Genomic DNA, 20,873 nt, shown 5'->3' with positions numbered 1-20,873 from the left:
AACCATTAATTAATTCTTTAATTTTTTTTTTATAGGGTATCTTTTCTAGCTTATAATATAAATGTTGAATTCTATGGAAGTTTTTTTCTCCTTCAAGATAAAAAAATTATTAATGATTATGTTAAAGGAAACTAGTAAAATATATTAAATAATATTGAACCGTTTGATGAGAGACATCGCAAGTTTTGGGTTGAAGTTAAAAAAGGTTGTATTGTTTTCTTGAGAAGAATAAGTACAAATTACCACTTCTTTAACCAAATGTAAAAAATTATCTTATAAACTGTGCATTTAAATTTTTTAAAGTTTAAAAATTGATTTTTCAACACAAAATTTCTCGTTTTGAAATTCTTAACATATACGTAAGAGATCCTGTCAAAAAAAGAAACATATACCAAAGAACACATGTTAACATGACCCTTCAATTAATATCAAGGAAGTATATGTTATTATCATATATATGAATTGTATTTAGTCTATGATGGACAATTGTTTTTTAAACCAAAGGTATCTTCCGCGCCCAACTGCAAAGACTAATCTTCTCGAAGTAACTGATATATTAAATTATTGATATATTAAATTATTAGAACTTTGTTCATCACGCACAAAAACTCATATTTTCAGCTCTATATATACATGTTAAGTCGATTTCTTCAACTTTATTAATGAACACACATATAGTAACTCTGATTCAACATTATTTTCGAGCTCAAAATATTTCTTCATGCATTCCAGAGCTTAAATTTATTAATGTACCCTACAATTTTAAAACATTAACTCTAAAAAATGAGACGTATATCCGAAAACAATGTGTTAAAATAATTTTTATTATTTTTAATTTAGTTATCATAAAAATTAATTTGAAATAATATGATGTGAATTAAGCTAGCTATAGGTAGTGTCACATGGGATGATGGACTAAGTCTAAGAGATGTTGACTACTCCCAACTTCGTGTAAGTAACGTTCTAAGTCCAAATTCCCATGATTTAAGTTGCCCAACGTTGAAGCTATGGTTTGTGCAATTCAATATGATGTCTGCCCCCACCCTCCCCCTTAATTATGTTATATAGTTTCCCATTTAAATCTAGTGGGTTCCAAAGTGGAATATGTATCTTATCGATCGTATATTTAGGATATATTTGAATTACAATGTTCTCCATAGACCTAGTAGTGGTACCAACGATATGGATTTGGATTTGCTGCAGGAGTGAAAGATCACAGTTTCACACTGTTTTGTATGGTGGCCTTTGAATTATAAAGATTGCATCTGTCAACACAAAATGTGATTTAATATTAATCACACACATATTTATTGTTCAAACGACTTCTTTGATACTTGTTTAGCATTAGCTGGTAGGGAACTCAAAGAGAGTTCGGCCGGAAGGAAATCTTCAACTTAAACTTCAACTCGCATAAAGGGAGAGAAAGAAAATAACTGGAAATAATGTATAGTTTCAGGATATTATTTCTATATCAACTTATTCTTGACCTCTAGACCTGATATCTGGATGATAAAGTTGTGGTAGTTGTTGTATAAGGACTTTGCCTGGTCATATAGTTAGATGTTGTCGATGAAATCCCGTTGTGAAGGAGAGGCTTGTACATGCACATACTCTGATGATCAAGTCAATAAGCGTCGTAGATTGAGAGATATTTAGAGATAGATATTGCATACATAAAGTAGTCTTTGGTAGAGTTTATATAAGAAAAAAACTAGAGTTGTAAAGACTTTGAATATTCTTCCACCTCATGTGATTGTGACAAGTGTTGTCTGATGACAGAGTGAAGCTGTCAGAATGTCCACATGTCCCTATTAAACGATAATTGCATGTAATCAGGAAATGTCAATCATATACAGTAGTTTGTTTTATTTATTCATAGGTCAGATAACTTGGTATAACACGCGGATGGACACTTGCCTCAATTCGAATTGAAACACCAACAAACCAATATTTCTTAATTTCATTTTCACAATAGATCACTTCTCTTTGTTATACACCACTATTTTTTAAAACTAAAACCAAATTCAATATAACGAATTCTTTTTTTGGTTACAAATATCGAATTCTTTGCCAGAAAGAGAGTATAAACAACAAAATAAATAAGAGATTTACTTTTTCCATTCTACCGATTACTAACGCGCCCTACGCCTTTTCCTTTTTACCCTTCCGCTACTTAAGTAGCGAAGTAGCGGACGTTATAAAAATAAGAATTTCTAAAAATTGTCATTCGTTACTTAAGTAGCGAACGTTATAAAGGTAGGGTGTTTTGAGGGTGTCTGCTACCTAAGTAGCGGACAAAAGTATTTTGGTAAATTTGCACGGTGCGCGCCAAAATGAGCATGGTGGTAAAAGGAAATCTCAATAAATAATAACCATGGATCGTAAGGTCTTCATGGTGCCGTACTACAGAAACGAAAGATGATGTTTTCACTTTAGGCCCCCGTGGTTCTTTTTCCCCTTGGAATTTACTTTTTTGCCCTTCAATAAAAACTTCGGTTGCTACGAACCGAATTTTTTTTGCCTTGAAAAAAAATTTTGATTTCTGTTAACCGAATTTTCCTGTATTTGAACTAGAAAAAACTTCGATTTATGCGAACCGAAGTTTTTAGCAAGAGCAAAATTGGAATATTTGGGATATAAAAGATACATAGGAGGCCTAGAGAGAAAACATCACGAAAGATTTGTGAGTAAGTGGACCCAATCTTCTGTAATTAATGGGCTCATGTGGTGAAGTAAAAGCCTCATAATTGTAATCAATGTTCACTGAATTAAATTCTTTAGGCCCCCCACGTTTCTTTTATACCCCCCTTACTTACGTTTTTGCCCCTGCACGGTGTTTCGGGTTATACGAATCGAACTTTAAAAAAATTCGGTTAATAGAAATCGTTCGCGTTTAACTTCGAGTTTTGTTAACCGAAGTTAACTGATATAGAAACAGAAGCATTTCATAACCTCTCAGTTACGTTTTTTCTTCTAAACACCAACAACACCACTCCTTCTTCTTCTTGAGAGCGATTTTGTGGAAAACTTCAACATCCTATCTCAAACCATTCTTAATCAAGTAAGTTCCATGCATTTACATTCACTCTTTTCTCATTCCATGTTTTTCTTATCACATTCACTCTTTTCTACGTTTTTTTCCCTCCCTGAGTAATTTTCTATCTCAAAATTCTATGTTTGAATTGTTGATTAATGGTTAGTTGTTAGTTTAGTTAGATGTTAACATGAATGCATGTGATATTAGGTTTAATTTGTGTATGCAATTAGATGGTATTATGGTGTACACTAAGTGTTTGACAAAATGTGTAAGTAAAATTCAATATGCTTCCATATGAATAATGTTAACCATAGGTGTTAGGATTAAATGTTGATTGAATTATAGTTTGAATTTATCATAGTTTATAAGATTGTATTGAGTGTGAAGATATTTTTCCATGTTAGGATAAATATGGAAGAAAATGTTGGGAGAGGTAGACATGGCAAGCCAAGCAATGCAAATGCTTCCGCTCGTAGAGAGCTTGCTGCAAATCGCCCTGCCAAACGAGGTCGTAGTAAGCAGCAAGGACCAATTCCGGCGCGAGGGACACATGATGCTGAGGCGGGTGGTTCGCGTACGCGTACACGGTCACGTTTAGGCCAAGCACAAAATGCTGCTGAGGATGATGATTTTGACGCGGATCAATTTCTAAATCAGGATGCCGAGTATGGCGAACCTGAAGAACCGCAACCTGATGAACCGCAAATTGAAGAACCGCAACAACCACCACGACGGAGACCGCAACAGCGACCACGGCAACCACGACGAGATGCAGCAAATGAGGGTTATGGAGGAGGACCAAGTGATATGTCATTATTAACACAATACGGAAATCATAGGGCGGTTCCGATATGGGATGCAGAACCAGATGATCACGAGGTACCGTTAAGTGTATTAATTGTTTTATTAAATGTATTAATTGTTTTAAATACTGTGATTATGTTAATTAAGTTTTCAATGTTTTGTGTTGTTTATCATTTTTCAGGTTTTAAAGAGGACTCTGCGTTGCCAAGCTAGCGGGAAAAAGGTTATGGACATCGTCAAACCGCCTCGTAGTGAGAGGTGGTTTTGGGATCCAATAGAAGCATCGGGATTGGAGCCGCTTACCCGTGTCAATTTTAGCGTACTTGACTATGGGGTTATATGGGCATTTGTTGAAAGATGGCATCCGGAAACAAGTACTTTCCACCTTCCGTTAGGTGAGCTCGGCATCACATTGGACGATGTACAATGTCTGTTACATCTTCCAATCCAAGGAAAGTTTTTGAACCATACGAAGATGTCAAGGGGAGAAGGGGCTGACATGGTTAGTTCATATCTAGGAGTTGAGCGAGAGGATATTGATAAAGCATTTGCCGAAACCAACGGGGTACATTTGAAGCATACTACCCTGCAAACTCTATACACAACAAACCAGACGTCTGCTGAAAGAGCGATTGCTGAAAATAAGCCGGCGCATGTTGTTAGGCTTTACAGGGAGAGGAGCGTAAGGGCTTTTATGCTACATTTGGTCTGTTGTACAATATTCAGCAACAAGAGCAGTTACTACGCGGATGTTGTGTATTTGCAGTACTTTCAAGATTTGTCATGCGTTCATGAATGGAATTGGGGTGCTGCTGCTCTTGTTCATTTGCAGCATTATTTGGATCACGGATCTGCGGTTAGCACGACTCAGATGGCTGGCTACATGTCATTTCTTCAGGTAAAAATATATGAGCGTTATATAAGATATTATTTGTATTTGTCTAATTTGTCACATAGACTATGTTTGGCTATAATGAATCTTGTTCTTCATACTTTCAGGGATGGATTATTGCGCACTTTCCGAGACTTAGTGTGTGGGTGGAGGCTCCTAGATATACAGCGAACATGCCACTAAATTCAAAGGTTGTTCCTGGGCAAGGACATAAGGATGCAGCTGGATATAGAAGCAGTTTGGACAATATTCAAACTTACGATTGCGTGTTCAGCCCGTATGATGCCCACCGACAAGTGCGACCTTTGATAAATGCATGTTGGTTTTCTGGATGGTTAAGGTGTGGTAAATTGAAAGCCAAGCATTTGCCGGAACGTGTGCTAAGACAATTTCAACATGTGCAAGGCATTCCAAGAAACCCGAGTATGTCTGCAACGCCGGGGATGAACTTGTGTGAGATAGATCGTGTGTTTACGGAAGAATTGGAGCTGAGAATGATAGATGAAGAGATGAGGGGTCGGCCTGTTACAAGCCCGTGGGACACTGAACCCGGATATATGTCATGGTTTTATAGAGTGTCGCATCCAGTTATGCGACCCGTAGAAGCTCCTGAATCACCACCAAGGCCACCTAATTTAGAGGTGTTAATAGAGGCGGCGGAAGCAAGAAATGACCCTAATCTAATGCAAGTTTGCCGGAGTGTCAAGGTTGAGGTCGAAAGGGCAGTTCGCGATGGTGAGGCGGTTGAAGGAACTCCAATTCATGGTACTTTGCAGCGGATTCTGAATTTGCTTAATCCGATACTTGCTTATAGGCGAATTAAGCGGGGGAAGGGGACACGCTACCACACTCGGGGGTAGACTTTGTTTGTTTTTGTAACTTTAATGTTGACGTGGTTGTTTATAAACTCTGATGTTTGTTTTTATTTTTGATGTAACTTTGATTATGACAATCGGATGTAGTACACTACGTATTTTAGTATCGTTTAATTCGTAATTTGTTACCGGTTGTTACGTTTTTTATTAATCGCTAAAATATTTATAGATTGGATGGTTAATATGTTGATGCTCTGTCATATATAACATACTAAAATGTGTTATAAACAGGTTTGGACCTCAAATGTGTAGAGGTTGTGCAAGGCAGAGACTCACATTGACTGGTTTTTGGCCTGATATACTTCGGTTTATACGGCTCGAAATTGTTTAAATTCCCAGTAGTTTCGGTTTGTATCAATCGAAACTTAAGTTTCGGTTTCTGCGGGTCGAAATAAGTTATATTTTGCGAAATTCATGTGTATAGGGGGTATAAAAGACATGATGGGGGGGATTGAAGAACGGTATGATTGAAGAAAGGTAGGATTTAACTCGAGTAATCAGTCAATTTAGTCCCTAAACTATCACTCTCTCACCAACTTAGTCCCTAAACTATTAAAACCAACTAAAAGGTCCCTAAACTATATTCACATCCTTCAATTTAGTCCCTAAACTATTAAAACCAACTAAAAGGTCCCTAAACTATATTCACATCCTTCAATTTAGTCCCTCGGTTAACTTTTCCGTTAAGTGACTCTTAGTAGTCCCTAAACTATAAAAAAAAATACTTCAATTTAGTCCCTAAACTATCTTAAAAAACAACAAAATAGTAACAACACTGCTAAATCATTACTGCTAAATCAAATTACTGCTAAAACAAATAGTCTCTAAACCATACTGTTAAATCAAATTCATTTTTAACATAATTCATTACTGCTAAAACAAATAGTAACAACACAAATTCGTTCACAACCTAGTAACAACACAAATTCATTAATACTAAACCAAATGAAACATTACTGCTAAATCAACAAAAACCAAAAAACAAACTTAACCATAATTTAAACCATAAACCATAATCTTCATTACATAAATCAACTAAACCATAATCCATCAAATTCATTACATAAGTCAACAAATCCATTATCCATCAAAACAACTAACTAAATCACAATCCATAGTTAACTAAACAACAATATTAATCATAAACCATAATTTCATTACTAGAAAACTAGCATGCATCATTACAAAAAACCAAATATTATAAGCAACAATCAAACAAAAACACTAAGTAGAAGGTCCTTCATTGCGTGATCCTTGGCTTAATCCTGGAGTTGGCATGAATCTCATCGATGTTTTCTCCCTTGTGTTGTTGTATGCTTTCATTGGATCTACAAGTTTCGGACTAACTACAATATTTTTGACAACAACTACTGGTTTAAAAACTGGCGGCCCTTCTTGTTGTGGTATAGTGCTCATTTTCACCGTCGAACCTGGATTCTAGGATAATAACTCATGGCAATAGTCCCATAGCTTAGCATACTGATCAATTTCAGATCCCTCGACATTTTGTTTTGCTTGTTTAAGTGATCTATAAATCATACTATCCTCCAAATGTATATTATAATCCTCTTTCATCAAGTAATAAGCCTCACTATGGCTAAGAGACGGCTGTTGTCTCAATCTCAATTCCAACTTCTCAATAACCCACTTTAATACTTAAACAAATTAGGACCACAAAGCAAAATAAACAATAATATAGATGGTAATAATATAAGAGATACAAAAGCTTCAAAATAGCAGCAACATGAATAAGCCAAAAAGGAAGCAACAACAACATGGTTCACGCTAAAACAAATTTGGTTCAAGCTAAAACAACATGGTTCATTGCACTAAAAAACACAAATTTTATTCCTGAAAATTAACAAGTGAAAATAAACCCTTACAAATTTATAAAAGTTAGAACGAAAAACAGTGAAAAACGTACCTTAAAACAACGACGACAACCGGAATTGGAGCGTATAGGTGGCGCTAGGGTTTTCAGATTGAGATGATTTGAGAGAGTTGATCAAGAAGAGAGATATAAGCGTAAAAGTAGCTTTTGGATTTTAGGGTTTTAAAGAACAGTTAACGGAAAATATAACGGAGGACTAAATTGATGGATGGAAAATAGTTTAGGGACTAAATTGAAGGATGTGAATATAGTTTAGGGACCTTTTAGTTTGTTTTAATAGTTTAGGGACTATGTTGGTGAGAGAGTGATAGTTTAGGGACTAAATTGACTGATTACTCGATTTAACTCGATATTAAAATTGTTTCGATTGAACTCTAATATTGTAACGAACTTTAATACTAAAACGAAATTAGACAAATCAAACACAATAAACGGAAATTAGGAATTACATCGGAATGAAATTGTTACAACGCATCAAATGGAAACATGATTTCGATCTTCCGGACGAACAAGGCTAGCAAGGATGGCTTCGACAGATCTTGTCAGCGTTGCATCTAATTCGATAGGCCCCCTGTTGCTATACTGCTCGAAAATTGAGAACATAGTTTCAATATCGTCATTGTTTTCAAGCATCATATCGGTGAAGGAAATGCGTCCGTCGGGACCGATCGACGGTTTACGGTACTTGAGACTCGAAACTGTTCTGTTATCGTTCTGGTTGTTGGTGGTACGATTCAGCTCGTTCAGTTGTTGTTTCAGACCATCGAACGTTTCACCATCGTTAATGCGAAACAAAATTGGTTTTTCGTGGTTGAAGTAAACTGCTGCAAGGGTAGATCTCATGCGTTGTGTGAGTGAGACATCCATTTTTTTGTGAGTTGAGTGTTGAAAAAAGATGTGGTAATGTACATTAATTTATAGATCATATTGTTGCACATTATTGTGGTAGGTGATGGTTAATGTGGTAGGTGATGGTTAATGTGGTAGGTGAAGTTTAAATGGTAGGTGATGGTTATTGTTGCACATATTGATTAATTAAAAAACGTACAACTTATATTGTTAATTCAAACATTCATTAACTGAAAATTACGTAACATAATATAAAATTCAACAACAACATAAACGGATAATCAAAACATAAACGGAAAATCAACAACATAAGGTAGCATACAAACGTGGATATTTCGGATCAATTTCAATCCAGTCGAACATTTTTCTCACATCTTCATCATCTTTCAACTCTTTCCATTCGTATTTCCGTGGTGCATCATCATATCCTCCAACATGGTCAGCTGCCAGATCGATATATGACTCATAATACGCTAGTTTGTCTATTTTGATTTGTCTAGCGTATTTGAAGCGATACATGGCTTCAATCGTATTTTTGATAGTTTGAACAGATGTTAAAGTGTTTTTCAAATCAACGCAGAACAACTCGTCGTTACCGCGAAACTTGATTGAAAATGGATAAGAAGTCGCTAAATTGTTTTTAACAAACCGTTTTGAAGTACTCATTTTGTAGAAAACGATTTCAATTATTTTCTAACTCTCCCTATACGTATTTATAATACATAGAAATCAATAATATCCACATATATTGTCGGTGCAATATCGACCACGAATATCGACCACGAATATCGACCACGAAAATATTGTCGGTGCAATATCGACCACAAAATATTGTCGGTACAATATCGACCACAAAAACTTGTCGGTGCAATTTCGATCATTTTTCACATAATACCTACCTTTCTTCAATCCCCCCCATCAAGTCTCTTATACCCCCTATATTCTGTTGCGCAAAATTTAAATTTCTTTCGACTCGCAGAAACCGAAACATAGGTTTCGATTAATATAAACCGAAATTACTGGAACATTTCGGTTGATAAAGATCGAATTATGCAGAAACAAGGCCAGGTTATGCAGAATCACTTGCAGAACCACCTCAAAATCGTCGAGGTCAAAACCTGTTTTTTTCTTTCAATTCATTTCGAAAATTATACCAGGCTAAATACAATTTGTTACAACATTTCATAACCAAAGTTTCATAATCATATTTCATAACAATAATACCAAAGTTCAATATACAATAATACCACATTTCATAACCAAGGTTCATGTGTAAATTGCGCATACAAAGTTAATATGTTACAAAGCATAATCGGCATGGTATACATCACAAAATAATGCGCTTAGCTACCCTTTCAAAAAATAGTGCGCTTAGCTACCATTTCAAAAAATAATGCGCTTAGCTAATTCAAAATGAAACTACTAAAATCTACTACAATTCCAACGGATCGTCTTTGCTACCCTTTCCAATCGTGACCAAGTCATCGCCTGCTCTTTCAATCGTCAACAGCTCACCAAACTTTTGCATTCTATCCAAAAACATGGGCTCCCATTCTGCAGCTTCTTCGGAACAACAGTTTTTCCACTGATGAGCCGTTGGAGGTATCGGACATCCTACTTTCAATCGCACTAACACAAAGTGGTCAGCGAGCGCGCCGATGCAAATAATCTTGGAATCCAAGTCTGACGTGTCTGCTGGAGGTTTGCCACGCAATGGGAAACAAGTTCTAGATGCTCCACACCTTTCCATATTTGATAGTTGAACAACAACCCTCTGAAAATGAGTAGCCACAACGTAACCCATATCCGGAAAAGTAAACCATTTGTCCTTGGTTGCAATAGCATGTTTACTCCTTCTCGGTGGTGGGAAAAGTGCATCCGTGACATACTTGTAACGATCAGTATCGAACAACTCCACATATGATTCCTTATGCAATCTCAGCTCCCTCTCCATGTTCAGTCTGATCAACTCATAATCTTGTTGATTTCCTTTTTGGTGCAAAGCTACCACACGGTATCCACAATAACCGTCACCTTGAACGTCAATAATATCTTCAATAAATGGGTGCATGAACTTCGGCATATGGTTGATAAAAGGAATTTCAGGAGGTGCTGGAGGTGCTGGAGTCAAAGTACTGATGACGAGTTCTTTAGGCACCTCAGGCACTGTTTGTGAAGTCGACGGCTTTGACTTTGTTGGTTGCGACTGAGATGCCTGTGTAGCTGCAATATGATCATCAACATGCTCCCACCGAGACTTATCCCTGCTCGTGGATCTTGTGACACGAACTGATTTTTTCTTTGTAGCACCTTTTGTTTTGGCCTTTTGAAGCGGAGGTTTCACAGAGGTGGTTTCTGGATATGCAATGAGACGAAGTTGATTCCTAATATCATTCTTCACGCTAACATCGGCTGTTTTTAATCGTTCCTACAAAGAAAGAAAAAAAATCAAACTCATTAAAATTAATTGTATACAAAGTGTAACATTATACAAATAATGTAAAATTAAAATCATAATAAAAAGGTATACGAAATGTAACCATTATATTTATGAAGGTGTAATAACCTGAATTGCTTTCCACTCAGCCAAGCAATCATAATCGTCAGCCACGTCGCCCGGTGCCGGCTCATCTTCGAAACACAGTTTCTTCCATTGAGGGTGAATCTCATCCAGTCGGATAGGTTTGTTATTTTTTATCTTCTTCGCAATCAAGCATGCACATGGCAACCCGTATGTCCTTCTCATAACACAGCCACACTTTTTGCTATCCATACCACATTCTTCGACCCTGTTTGCTTCGTCATAAATGACAGTTATATATGACAGTTGAAAATAAAAGAAATTAAACGGAAGATTACCTTAATATTGTGCTTCAAATCGCCTTCCAACCCTTAGCAAACGTTCCAAACTTGATTTTAAGCAGCGATTTGAGTGAAAAACGGATTGGATTTTGGGATCTCTTTTAGTAGTGTGGGGATGAAGTATTGAAAGTGATGAAGAATGTGAGAGGGTCCTTTCTATATAAACATACTTCGATTCGTAAAACCCGAAGTACAGAGCGAGTGGTTTTTAAAAACCGAAGTTTTTATATGTTCGATTCGTAAAACCCGAATTTGCTAACCAAAAAAGTGGTCATTTTCGAAGGGCAAACTGGGATTTAAGGGGGGTATAAAAGAAACGTGGGGGGTGGGGAGAGAAAATATCTTCTCACAAGTTAGAAGGCCCATTACCTAAAAAGTACTAAAATGTATGAATTTTTTTTAGTGCAAGTAAAATGGGTGTTTGTTTACAGGTTTTTATCTAGCACAAGCACAATCAATTTAGAGCATCTGCAATGCAATAATGAGTGCTTCAGTTATCTTGCATGAAGGCAAATAGAAACTTCTACCGTGAATTGGAAAATTTGGGTGCTTGTAGAAAAAGTTAGTTACATGGTGCGTGAGTAAGATAAATCTTACATCATACACAAGTTTGTTACCATTATTGAATCAATTAATTTCATCATTAGATCAAATGATATATGATGAGACTTATTGATCTAATATTAAAAAATGAATTTGTCTGTAATACAAATTATCACACATTAAACGAAACCTTAGAGAAATGTGACTAATAAAATACGCTATGGGCACTTATTTATGTGTCTTTGGTGCACATGTTAACATGACTCTTAAAATAAATGTTTTTTTTTAAAAAATATAATGATATAGATTTATTAGTGAGACTTAATTACTTATTTAGTAATTTAAACACTCAAAATGGAGAGTTATGCTCTTTACACGGCTAACTATGTTTTAGTCAACTATGTTTTGAGTTGGAACTCAACTACTCCCTCCGTCCCAAATCATTAGTCTTTTTAGCTTTTTAATTTTGTCCTAAAAATTTAGTCCTTTTAAGAAACCAATGCACATTTAGTGATACTTTACCATTTGTACCCTTACAAAAGTTAAAGTATTAATTAAATATATTTTCTCTTTCTTAATAAAGTAAGGGTAAAAATGACTTTACTTTTCATTTCTTAATCTCCGTGCAAAACTAATATAGTCGTATCAGACTATACCAGCAGTACATTCATGACCCTAAGCCGTAGGTGTAGACTATTAACTTTAATTAAAAATTACAATCATACACTCTCAATTAAAATTCTAAATTTTGAGTTACCATCCAAAACAAGAGTCAATCGGCATAAATAACAAAAGGGTTATGCTAACCGGTGTCCCGGGACACTAGTTAAGGAAACCAAAAGAAGAAAGATTTAAATTAAAAATAATACTGTTTAGACTTTTGAGGAGTTGACTGCACAAATTCCGATGCCATATTGCTATATTTGTATCCTTAAACAGTGCCCCCGGGGCACTGTTTAGCATTTTCAAAAAAATAAATAGATGCGATTAAGAAGATTGATCTTTGCCCCTTAATTGCTCAAGATCCTCTGAAAGTTTTCCCTAAAAGTACCTACCGGAACATAAAACTCAGTGGCACCTTACCAGGAGATATAATCTGGTAGGCTAAATTGCACCCGACCTATTTTCATTTTATTTTTACACTTGACGATACTTAGAAATCGTTTGCTAAAATAACCAGGAGATAGAATCAGGTAGGTATGTATACATAAGAAAAACCTAGTTTGTTTAAAACACATCTTTAACGGTCAACCTCCATAATGAGGGGCAGCTCCATGTGCCACTTGGGCCATGGTATAAAGCCTCATAAAAATTAGAGCCTCATACAAAAATTATAGGGTAGTAGTATTAATAAAAACGGGGTATAAAATAAGAAATTATGGAGTCCAATGTATTTGAGACTCTATTTATTCTAAAATGAGTGATTTATTAATTACAAAATGTCCTAAAAGATATTGTTCTATTGTGAATAATTTTTTTAGATGTTTTTTTAATAAAATTGTTATATTATAGTTTTAATATTATTGATGTATGTTATTTATAAGAGTTTAATTGTTGTGCACCGTTGGTGTAATTTTTTTTACATATATATCCAATGACGTGTTGCCACATCATTTAATGAATGTGACACATCATGTGTTTTTAATGACCATACATAATGTGTCGGTATATTATTGGACACATGTGCAAAATAACTTTACACCGACGGTGCATATAAATTAAATCCTATTTATAATTTTAATTGATGACAATTCTTTTTAATTTTTTCTTTTATTATGACCTATTTTTAATAATTTCACAGAACTTTCAAAAATTCGGAGACGCCCTGTCCATAACCCCTTCCAATGCAAAATTTCTTACACGAAATTTGTTTTCCATTACACAATCATTCCATCAACTTGCTCTTTCATCACTATTTTCGTTCAAAAGAATAGGTAATGTGAAGTTCTAACCTTCTTCGATTGTTATTTTTGCATTTTTACATTTTAAAAACTGTACCGATTCATAGCGAGTTCCATCTCTCGGCGGGTCTGAATTTTAATACCTACCGAATTTTATCTTCCACTAAGTACATTGAGGGGCAATTTTTAAAATTTGGGGGCTCTAAGTAATGAAGAGGGGTAAAGAGCAATTATCCGTCACTAATGACAAGCCCAATCCACTTCTTTTTGAAGAGGCCCATCAATTCAGTGAAATCAGAAAAACGCAGCCGCAACTATAATCAGAAACACTTTTCGCACTGAACTCAACTCGCCGGAAATCGCTGCCGGAGAATTTCATCGGCCACCAGAAACAGTGATAAAATCGTCCAGGTTTTCATTTTCCCTTTCACTTTTCACATTTTCATTCCCCTCTCCTATATCGAGCGCAAGGATACAATTCCACAGCAATCAAGAGAATTGCGCCGCAGCAGATAGGAGCTCTACTCCGCACCGTGATTTCATAGAATTGCGTTGCAGGATAGCAGAGCTCCTCGCCGCGATTCGGAGATAACGCGGATCGATTCACAAAATAGCTCAGTAATGTAACCTAAATTGTGGAGAATTATAGTTAAATGCAATTACTATCGTTATTGTTCTTGTATGTGTGATTGCTGTTTATTTTCTTGGAAATTTATGTGTGATATTAATTAATGAGATTTTATTAGCTACAATGTTATTGTTATACTAAGTTTATATATTTGAATATGAATTAGGGTTTGTTGGGATTGGAAGAGCTGAGAAGATGAAGCAAGTGGTGGGAATGGTAGTTTCTAATAAGATGCAGAAATCGGTTGTCGTGGCAGTGGATAGATTATTCCACCACAAAGTGTTCAACCGATATGTTAAGCGCACTTCGAAGTTTATGGCTCATGATGAAAACAATCTTTGTAACATTGGTGATCGAGTGAGTATTGTGTGAATAGTTTACTTTTCTTGTAACATTGTTGTTAAACAATGGTGCTATAGTTTAGCAGAATTTGAACAAATCGCTATTGTTCTGTGATACGTGAATTAGTACAAAATATTGTCAAATATCGGCGCTATAGCGTATCAGTATTGGAACAAACACTATTGTTGTGATACGTGAATTAGTACTAAATGTTGTCAAATAGCGGTGCTATAGCATTGTTGCGTAGTGGAATTTGAACAAACTGCTGTTTTTGCGAGCCACAATTGACAACACTGTTCTATTTTTGCAAGCCACAATTTTGGATTGGATCTGTTCTTGGTTTTGCAAGACAATAACTAAACGAGCATATGCTTTTGTGGTTGTCGTTTCAGGTTCGATTGGATTCTTCTAGGCCTTTGAGCAAGCGTAAACATTGGGTGGTTGCTGAAATTCTCAAGAAAGCACGCATATATGTTCCTCCCTCTGCACCGGTGTCTGAGAATGTGAGCTCGAGCTCTGTAGGACCTACACCTACATCATGAATTGGCTCAAGGTATTAGCAAGTTTATTTTGGCTGTGAGATTTACACAGTTTTTAGCTATTCGTGAATGGAAGTGGAATTGGAAAAGAAGTTTAGGTTAGTGTAGTCTAGTGCATATAATTGACAGTATGGTATATGGTACTGTGTTTTTCGTAGTAACTTCTAACTTCTAAGTATAACTTTGTGTGCTTTTGCTTCTTGAAATTTTCAATTGCCGTTATGTTTGGTGAAAAAACAGATTATAATTGAAATGTGAATTTTTATGGCAGGAGCAATTTTAATGTGGCATGTTCCAAGGTTGATTAGCTTGTTTGTGATCGGTTAGAATCAGTCTTTTAGACGTCAAGATGATATATGGTGTGATCTTTAATGCCATATGTGCAAATGAATTATAGTGTAGGATGATCACTAAAAGGTTTTGTATGTCTGCAGATTTCTGATTTTGATAATAATTGATAAGATATTTACATGTGTTATCTGTGTTGCATTTTCTTCCAATTTCTCCGCAAACCAGAAAAGCCTTAACTTTCAAATGCAGAGGGAATCTACCTTATAAATAATAGTTGGGGATCATAGTAGGATTAGAGATTTATAATATGCCAGGTAAGGTTGAAAAGCTCGGAAACAGATTGTGTATATCGTTCATTGATAATGGGGAGTAAGGGTCTGGGTCTAGGTCTAGGGCAGAGATCGCCAATTGTAGAAAATAGTGGTTTGTACGATTCCACTATACCATAGCACTGTGTTATTTTATGATGCTGATGGGCATATCACATATTAAAGACAATAGTGGTTTTCTCAAATTCCACTATGGACGCTATTCAACAACAATTGTTGAGAGAACTTGTGCTCAGTACGGGTAGCGGGGAAAACTGCTAGGACGTAGTTTTCTTTATATTAATTTAAGACTAATAAGATACAAAGAGTAGAGATTACTCAAAAACAGAAAAACAAAATAGTGGAGCATGGGGATAATTTTTACCTAAGAGAGAACTCAGTTTTATTATACTAGCAAGTATAAATAGATGTATGACACATTTTATTAAGCTAAAAAGTGCTTTTGTACCTTGAATTTGAGTGTGCTAAAAAATTAGGTTGTTTTGCAGGTAACTTTTACTGGGCTAGTATATTAGCTATGTTACTTAGTTTCATTTCCATTTTTTTGTGATTTTATTTGTGAAGAGGTTCTGAAAAAGCTCCAAAAACACCTGCTCAATTTTGTCCTCCTCATAATGGGTTTGCCCTTGGGAGTCAATGATAGTTTCAATTTTATTTTCTTTCTTCTCAAGTTGGCCTTCATGTGAAAATATTGGTGTTTTTGTCTCCATGTTGAAGCCATAAGGCTCTAGATCTTTGTTCCCACCACATCTCTTCAGTCTCTAGGAGGTCATCGAGCTCCATCTCTTTACTTCTAATTTGAGCACCCAAATTTTGAGAGCCATGCTGGTCATTGAGGTGAGTGAGTTCCTCTTGGATATCTTTGATTCTTTTTGGGATTACTCCAAACCGGTGGTTTCCCCATCTGTGGAGAGAATTGAGAGTGGGTTTAAGTTTCTGGTGGATAGGGCCCCTAAACTGACTCCAGTAGTCTTTTACCATTTGGAAATGATGCTCGTCCCTTGTCCAAGCTTGCTCATATCTGATGGGTTTGAGCTGTGGTGTATTCTGCCTGTTACCACTATAAGCTGAGAATTCAAGTAAAATAGGTGAGTGATCAGATTTATATCTAAGTAAATGAGTATTAGAGTAATTTGGGAAGCAAGTAGTCTGTAACACCCCCTTTTCAGAGACTGAAAAGAAGAGCGTCACAGTTCTCTACCCAAATTTAAATGCTTAAATACAAGCAAATAAAATTATGCTGGTTTATTTTTCTTAAAAAGAAAGTAATAAGTGAGAAATGTACTCTAATATATGAGTATTATTTTTTTGTTTCTTTAAGTAATTTCAAAATACACTTTATTTAAATCGAAGGTAAGCCCCTAAATAATATGCATCACTTATATCAAACAATCATCAAGTAATTTTGCTCAAAGAATTTTCAAATATAAAACATTTCCATTTCACATAAGTGTCTTACAATTTTTCAATATGAAATAATAAAAGATAAATTCCTACAAAAGACTCTAACCCACAAACAATCATGAGCTGGTCAAACACTAAAGATGCATGTCATCTAGAGAGTACCCCAATGACGTCATCAATACATATCAAAGAGATCTTTCTCTTCGGAATGCAAAAATAAAACTAGACCACCAATCAGATACCTCACGTTCATTATTTTAATGTCTCTCACAATGCCATTTTCCTTTCCTCAATGAACTTCAACTTGAGGTCTTAATATCCTGCACTAACTATTGTAAGGGGTGAATCACTCGTACACAAGTTACCATCGTGATGATGTCACAAGGCTACAGATAATATTATACAAGTATATACATTTAATTAACTAGTATATATACATACCTGAGTATCTAATCATGTATTTACATCAAATAGAATCAAGTAGTCAAATAGTCACGTATAGTCAAATAGTCACAAAAATATGAATTGCACAAAACATTATATCAATATCACAATTCAACAATTAGTCAAAAACAAAGATAATCAAATATATCCAATATATCAAATATATCAAACATCGAAATTTAATCATTTAAAATGTATATAAAATCCAATCATAATTCTTCACTCAAAGTTAGTCTTCTAACTTGGTTAGTATTATCTTTATTCAACCTACTCCATGGAGACCTCTATTATGAGCGTAAGGCCGTTTCAACTGCCATAACATGGTCGTTTGCAAATCAACATATATCAAATATGTCTCAACCATTCTGGCCCGAGCGCTACACCTTATTATAGATAGTCCTGCACAGTCAGGTTTCACCACGTCGGGTTATATGATTTCCTCCAGTCAGAGTGGCTATCTCTGACTATTGGTAGGAGTTCAAAACGCCGGTGATCCCCATTAGGTCTTGAGGCGACCACGCCGAACCTATCCTCAGTCTTACATACATTATAGTACTGTAAGAAACACCCTGTTTTGCTCTTCACCTATCAAAGGTGATTAATTATTTAACTCTTCAACTTAATTTGTCTTTGTCAATATCTAACTTAGACATATTAATCCTCAAAACTCACCATACAACTTATGAGATCACCTCAAACTTTCACCATAAACACTCAAGCACATGAACATTTTAAAAATCATATATTGCAGAAGATTTATTCACATAAACTCAAACCAAATCAATCACTCATCATTTTGCATTTTGCATATACCTTAATGAATTTAAATTACTATAAAGTACACAACACCCCTAATTATAACTAATAATATAAATATACAAGTAACACATTTCTTGTGCTCATCGAAACTTATTATTAGCGATTCCCCTTACCTCGAAGCTTTCCAAATTAGCTTCAGCGATCACCTTCTTCTATGATACCTATTCACTTATAGAAACAAGTGTCTCTTAACTAACTATAATTGTAATTACAAGTCTAACATCATTAAAGTGTTAAAGTAAATTATTCAAGAACAAGAAGCCGACATTGTAATATTAACAAGAACAATATTGCATGACAAGAAAATCGCATGGCATTTCTAATCATGTATATGGCTTCAGATCATTTAAACAAACACTTTCCACCCATCATAATACTAATCTAAATGTTTAGAAGGATATGGTGCTGTTACCATGTTTTCGATTTCTATCTTTGATTTTATTTTATTTCTAAACAATTAAGTAAATGAATGTTGTTTAGTTAAAACTTAGGGAATTATTATAGAGTAGTGACCGAGCCCAATATCAAAACAAAGCCAAATAAAGATAAACAACCAGTAACTAACTAGTATATTGAATAAGTACACCCTGTTTTTGAAAGAAAATGACTTTTAGCTTCATTGATTTAATTGTCTAAGCTAAAAACTGCTAGAAATAGAACACTAATGACATAACCAACATGTGAATAAGTGACATGAATGTTTTAGAAGTTTTAGAAAGAAGGAACAAAAGAACCTAAACTTGAAAGTTATTGAAATTAAAGTAATAGAAAGTTTTAAAGTGAATGAAAAAGACTAATTTTTTAAAAGGACAAACAAACAAAATAAAAGAATTTAAGAAGAAGGAAGAGTTTCGGACCTTAACATTCCTGCCTTCTTTTGAGAGTGATAGTTGTGTGGGTTTGATAAAAGGTTAATGTTCTATTTATAGGTTCATGCTTCTACCTCTCCATGGTAAATATTAGATCCACGTTTTCACTTTCATTTTGTGAGGAACAAAGGGGCCACATTGATTTCATAGGTGTAGTTCTTATCATAAAATTAAATGCATGCTTATCTCTTAATTACTCTTATTTTAATCGTTCATTTTATTTTATTTTTCATTTTTATTTTTAATAGAAATGATAAAATTAAGGACATTATCCAAACTTACATATTTTTGTGATCTCAAAAATATTTTTCTTAAATTCATAGTCTAGAGAAAATATTAATTAGCAGCCTACACAAGATAAATATACTATCAAAGCACACATAAAATAATTCGGGAATAAACTATTTATTTCCGACATATTTTTATAAACTATTTATTTTTAACGGTGTATACTTTTACACTCTCAGTTCTAAAATTTCAACCATAGCTTACACTAAATTAATATATTAGATTTATAGGTTTCCTTTATCTAAAGTTCATTTCTAAGAAAATAATTACTTAAACATTCTCACACTTTAGAGAAACTAACATGATATTGTATACTCATTGAATATATTATTTTCACAAATTATTATTAAAATGTAACTAAATGATCAAATTAATTTTTAAAAAATACTAAAATTAATAATATAAAGAAAATACTAGTTTATAAAATTTGGGGTGTTACATTACTACCCCTCTTAAAAAAATTTCGTCCTCGAAATTTGTAATAAAGAAATTTATGACAACTATCTTATAGTTAGACAAATTTAGTTACTTCGAATTATATAATTAATAGCATATGTACATGATCTCCTTACCCAAAAATAATAATAATAAAGATAGATACTTCTTTAAGAATTCATTTGATAAATATAATAGACTTAACTTTTAATATATCATGTTCCTATGATTTTCTATAGCCTTGCTAAAATTACAATCAAAACTCAAAAATTTCTTTTATACACATTTAAAATCTAAACTCACCCCAAAAATATCAAACTTCAAGTACAGCTCTACCTACCTAGTAAACTTATCATAAAAAATTTTGACTTCACTATTTCTAGTCTACTATTAATAATCTTTAAAAAATCATTTATCTTAACACTAAAATCATATTATCATTACCGTTCTTGACATTGAATATTAGCGACCATAGTACTATTTACTATTCTTAACATTAGATATAGGTCTTTCAAACATCATAATCAAAACTTAACTATCACTATTCTCTATACTACTTATAAAATTCATTCCTATAAGTTCAACTTCCATAACTAATTTTTTGAATTCACATTTATCTTCAAAAATTTATGTATTTATATCTTAACTACATTTCTAAATCTTAGCAATTTTCTAATCTACAAATAAAGTTCCTAGTCCAATCACTATACTTTTAACTTTCTTATCTCAGTTATATAAAGCTAAAGTTTCAAACTTAGATGCCACACAAGTTCATTCCACACTTGCAAAATTAATCACAATTCTATGTATTGAAAATTTCTAATATCTAAA

At 34.3% G+C, this 20,873-nt stretch overlaps 4 protein-coding genes across 5 annotated transcripts; 2 read left to right on the top strand and 2 right to left on the bottom strand.

The window, feature by feature from the left end:
* Window positions 1-2,913: 2,913 nt before the first annotated feature.
* LOC123882311 (protein MAIN-LIKE 1-like) lies at window positions 2,914-5,729 on the top strand. 2 transcript variants are annotated; one of them, XM_045931151.1, is made up of 4 exons: window positions 2,914-3,061; window positions 3,442-3,916; window positions 4,023-4,739; window positions 4,841-5,729. In XM_045931151.1, exons 2-4 carry the CDS (start codon window positions 3,449-3,451, stop codon window positions 5,591-5,593), a joined length of 1,938 nt encoding a protein of 645 aa, XP_045787107.1. In that variant the 5' UTR covers window positions 2,914-3,061; window positions 3,442-3,448; the 3' UTR covers window positions 5,594-5,729. The 2 variants fall into 2 exon arrangements, with proteins under 2 accessions (XP_045787107.1, XP_045787108.1); XM_045931152.1 differs by lacking the exon at window positions 2,914-3,061 and having other exon boundaries at window positions 3,318-3,916.
* A 2,244-nt stretch (window positions 5,730-7,973) lies between these two features.
* On the bottom strand, window positions 7,974-8,366 carry LOC123922015. Its single transcript, XM_045974759.1, has one exon. The coding sequence runs from the start codon at window positions 8,364-8,366 to the stop codon at window positions 7,974-7,976; it is 393 nt and encodes a 130-aa protein (XP_045830715.1).
* Window positions 8,367-9,541: 1,175 nt separating this feature from the next.
* Window positions 9,542-11,150, bottom strand: LOC123923617. The gene is made up of 2 exons (XM_045976312.1): window positions 10,915-11,150; window positions 9,542-10,776 (listed from the first exon to the last, which is right to left on the bottom strand). Exons 1-2 carry the CDS (start codon window positions 11,119-11,121, stop codon window positions 9,781-9,783), a joined length of 1,203 nt encoding a protein of 400 aa, XP_045832268.1. The 5' UTR covers window positions 11,122-11,150; the 3' UTR covers window positions 9,542-9,780.
* Window positions 11,151-13,919: 2,769 nt separating this feature from the next.
* Window positions 13,920-15,641, top strand: LOC123923113 (30S ribosomal protein S17-like). Its single transcript, XM_045975762.1, has 4 exons — window positions 13,920-14,065; window positions 14,449-14,639; window positions 15,017-15,177; window positions 15,435-15,641. The coding sequence occupies exons 2-3, from the start codon at window positions 14,478-14,480 to the stop codon at window positions 15,164-15,166; spliced, it is 312 nt and encodes a 103-aa protein (XP_045831718.1). The 5' UTR covers window positions 13,920-14,065; window positions 14,449-14,477; the 3' UTR covers window positions 15,167-15,177; window positions 15,435-15,641.
* Window positions 15,642-20,873: the final 5,232 nt, after the last annotated feature.

Source organism: Trifolium pratense, linkage group LG4 (genome assembly GCF_020283565.1).
Source record: "Trifolium pratense cultivar HEN17-A07 linkage group LG4, ARS_RC_1.1, whole genome shotgun sequence".
NCBI lineage: Eukaryota > Viridiplantae > Streptophyta > Magnoliopsida > Fabales > Fabaceae > Trifolium > Trifolium pratense.
Note: the sequence above shows the minus strand (reverse complement) of the source record. Positions and strands in the feature narration are given on the sequence as shown.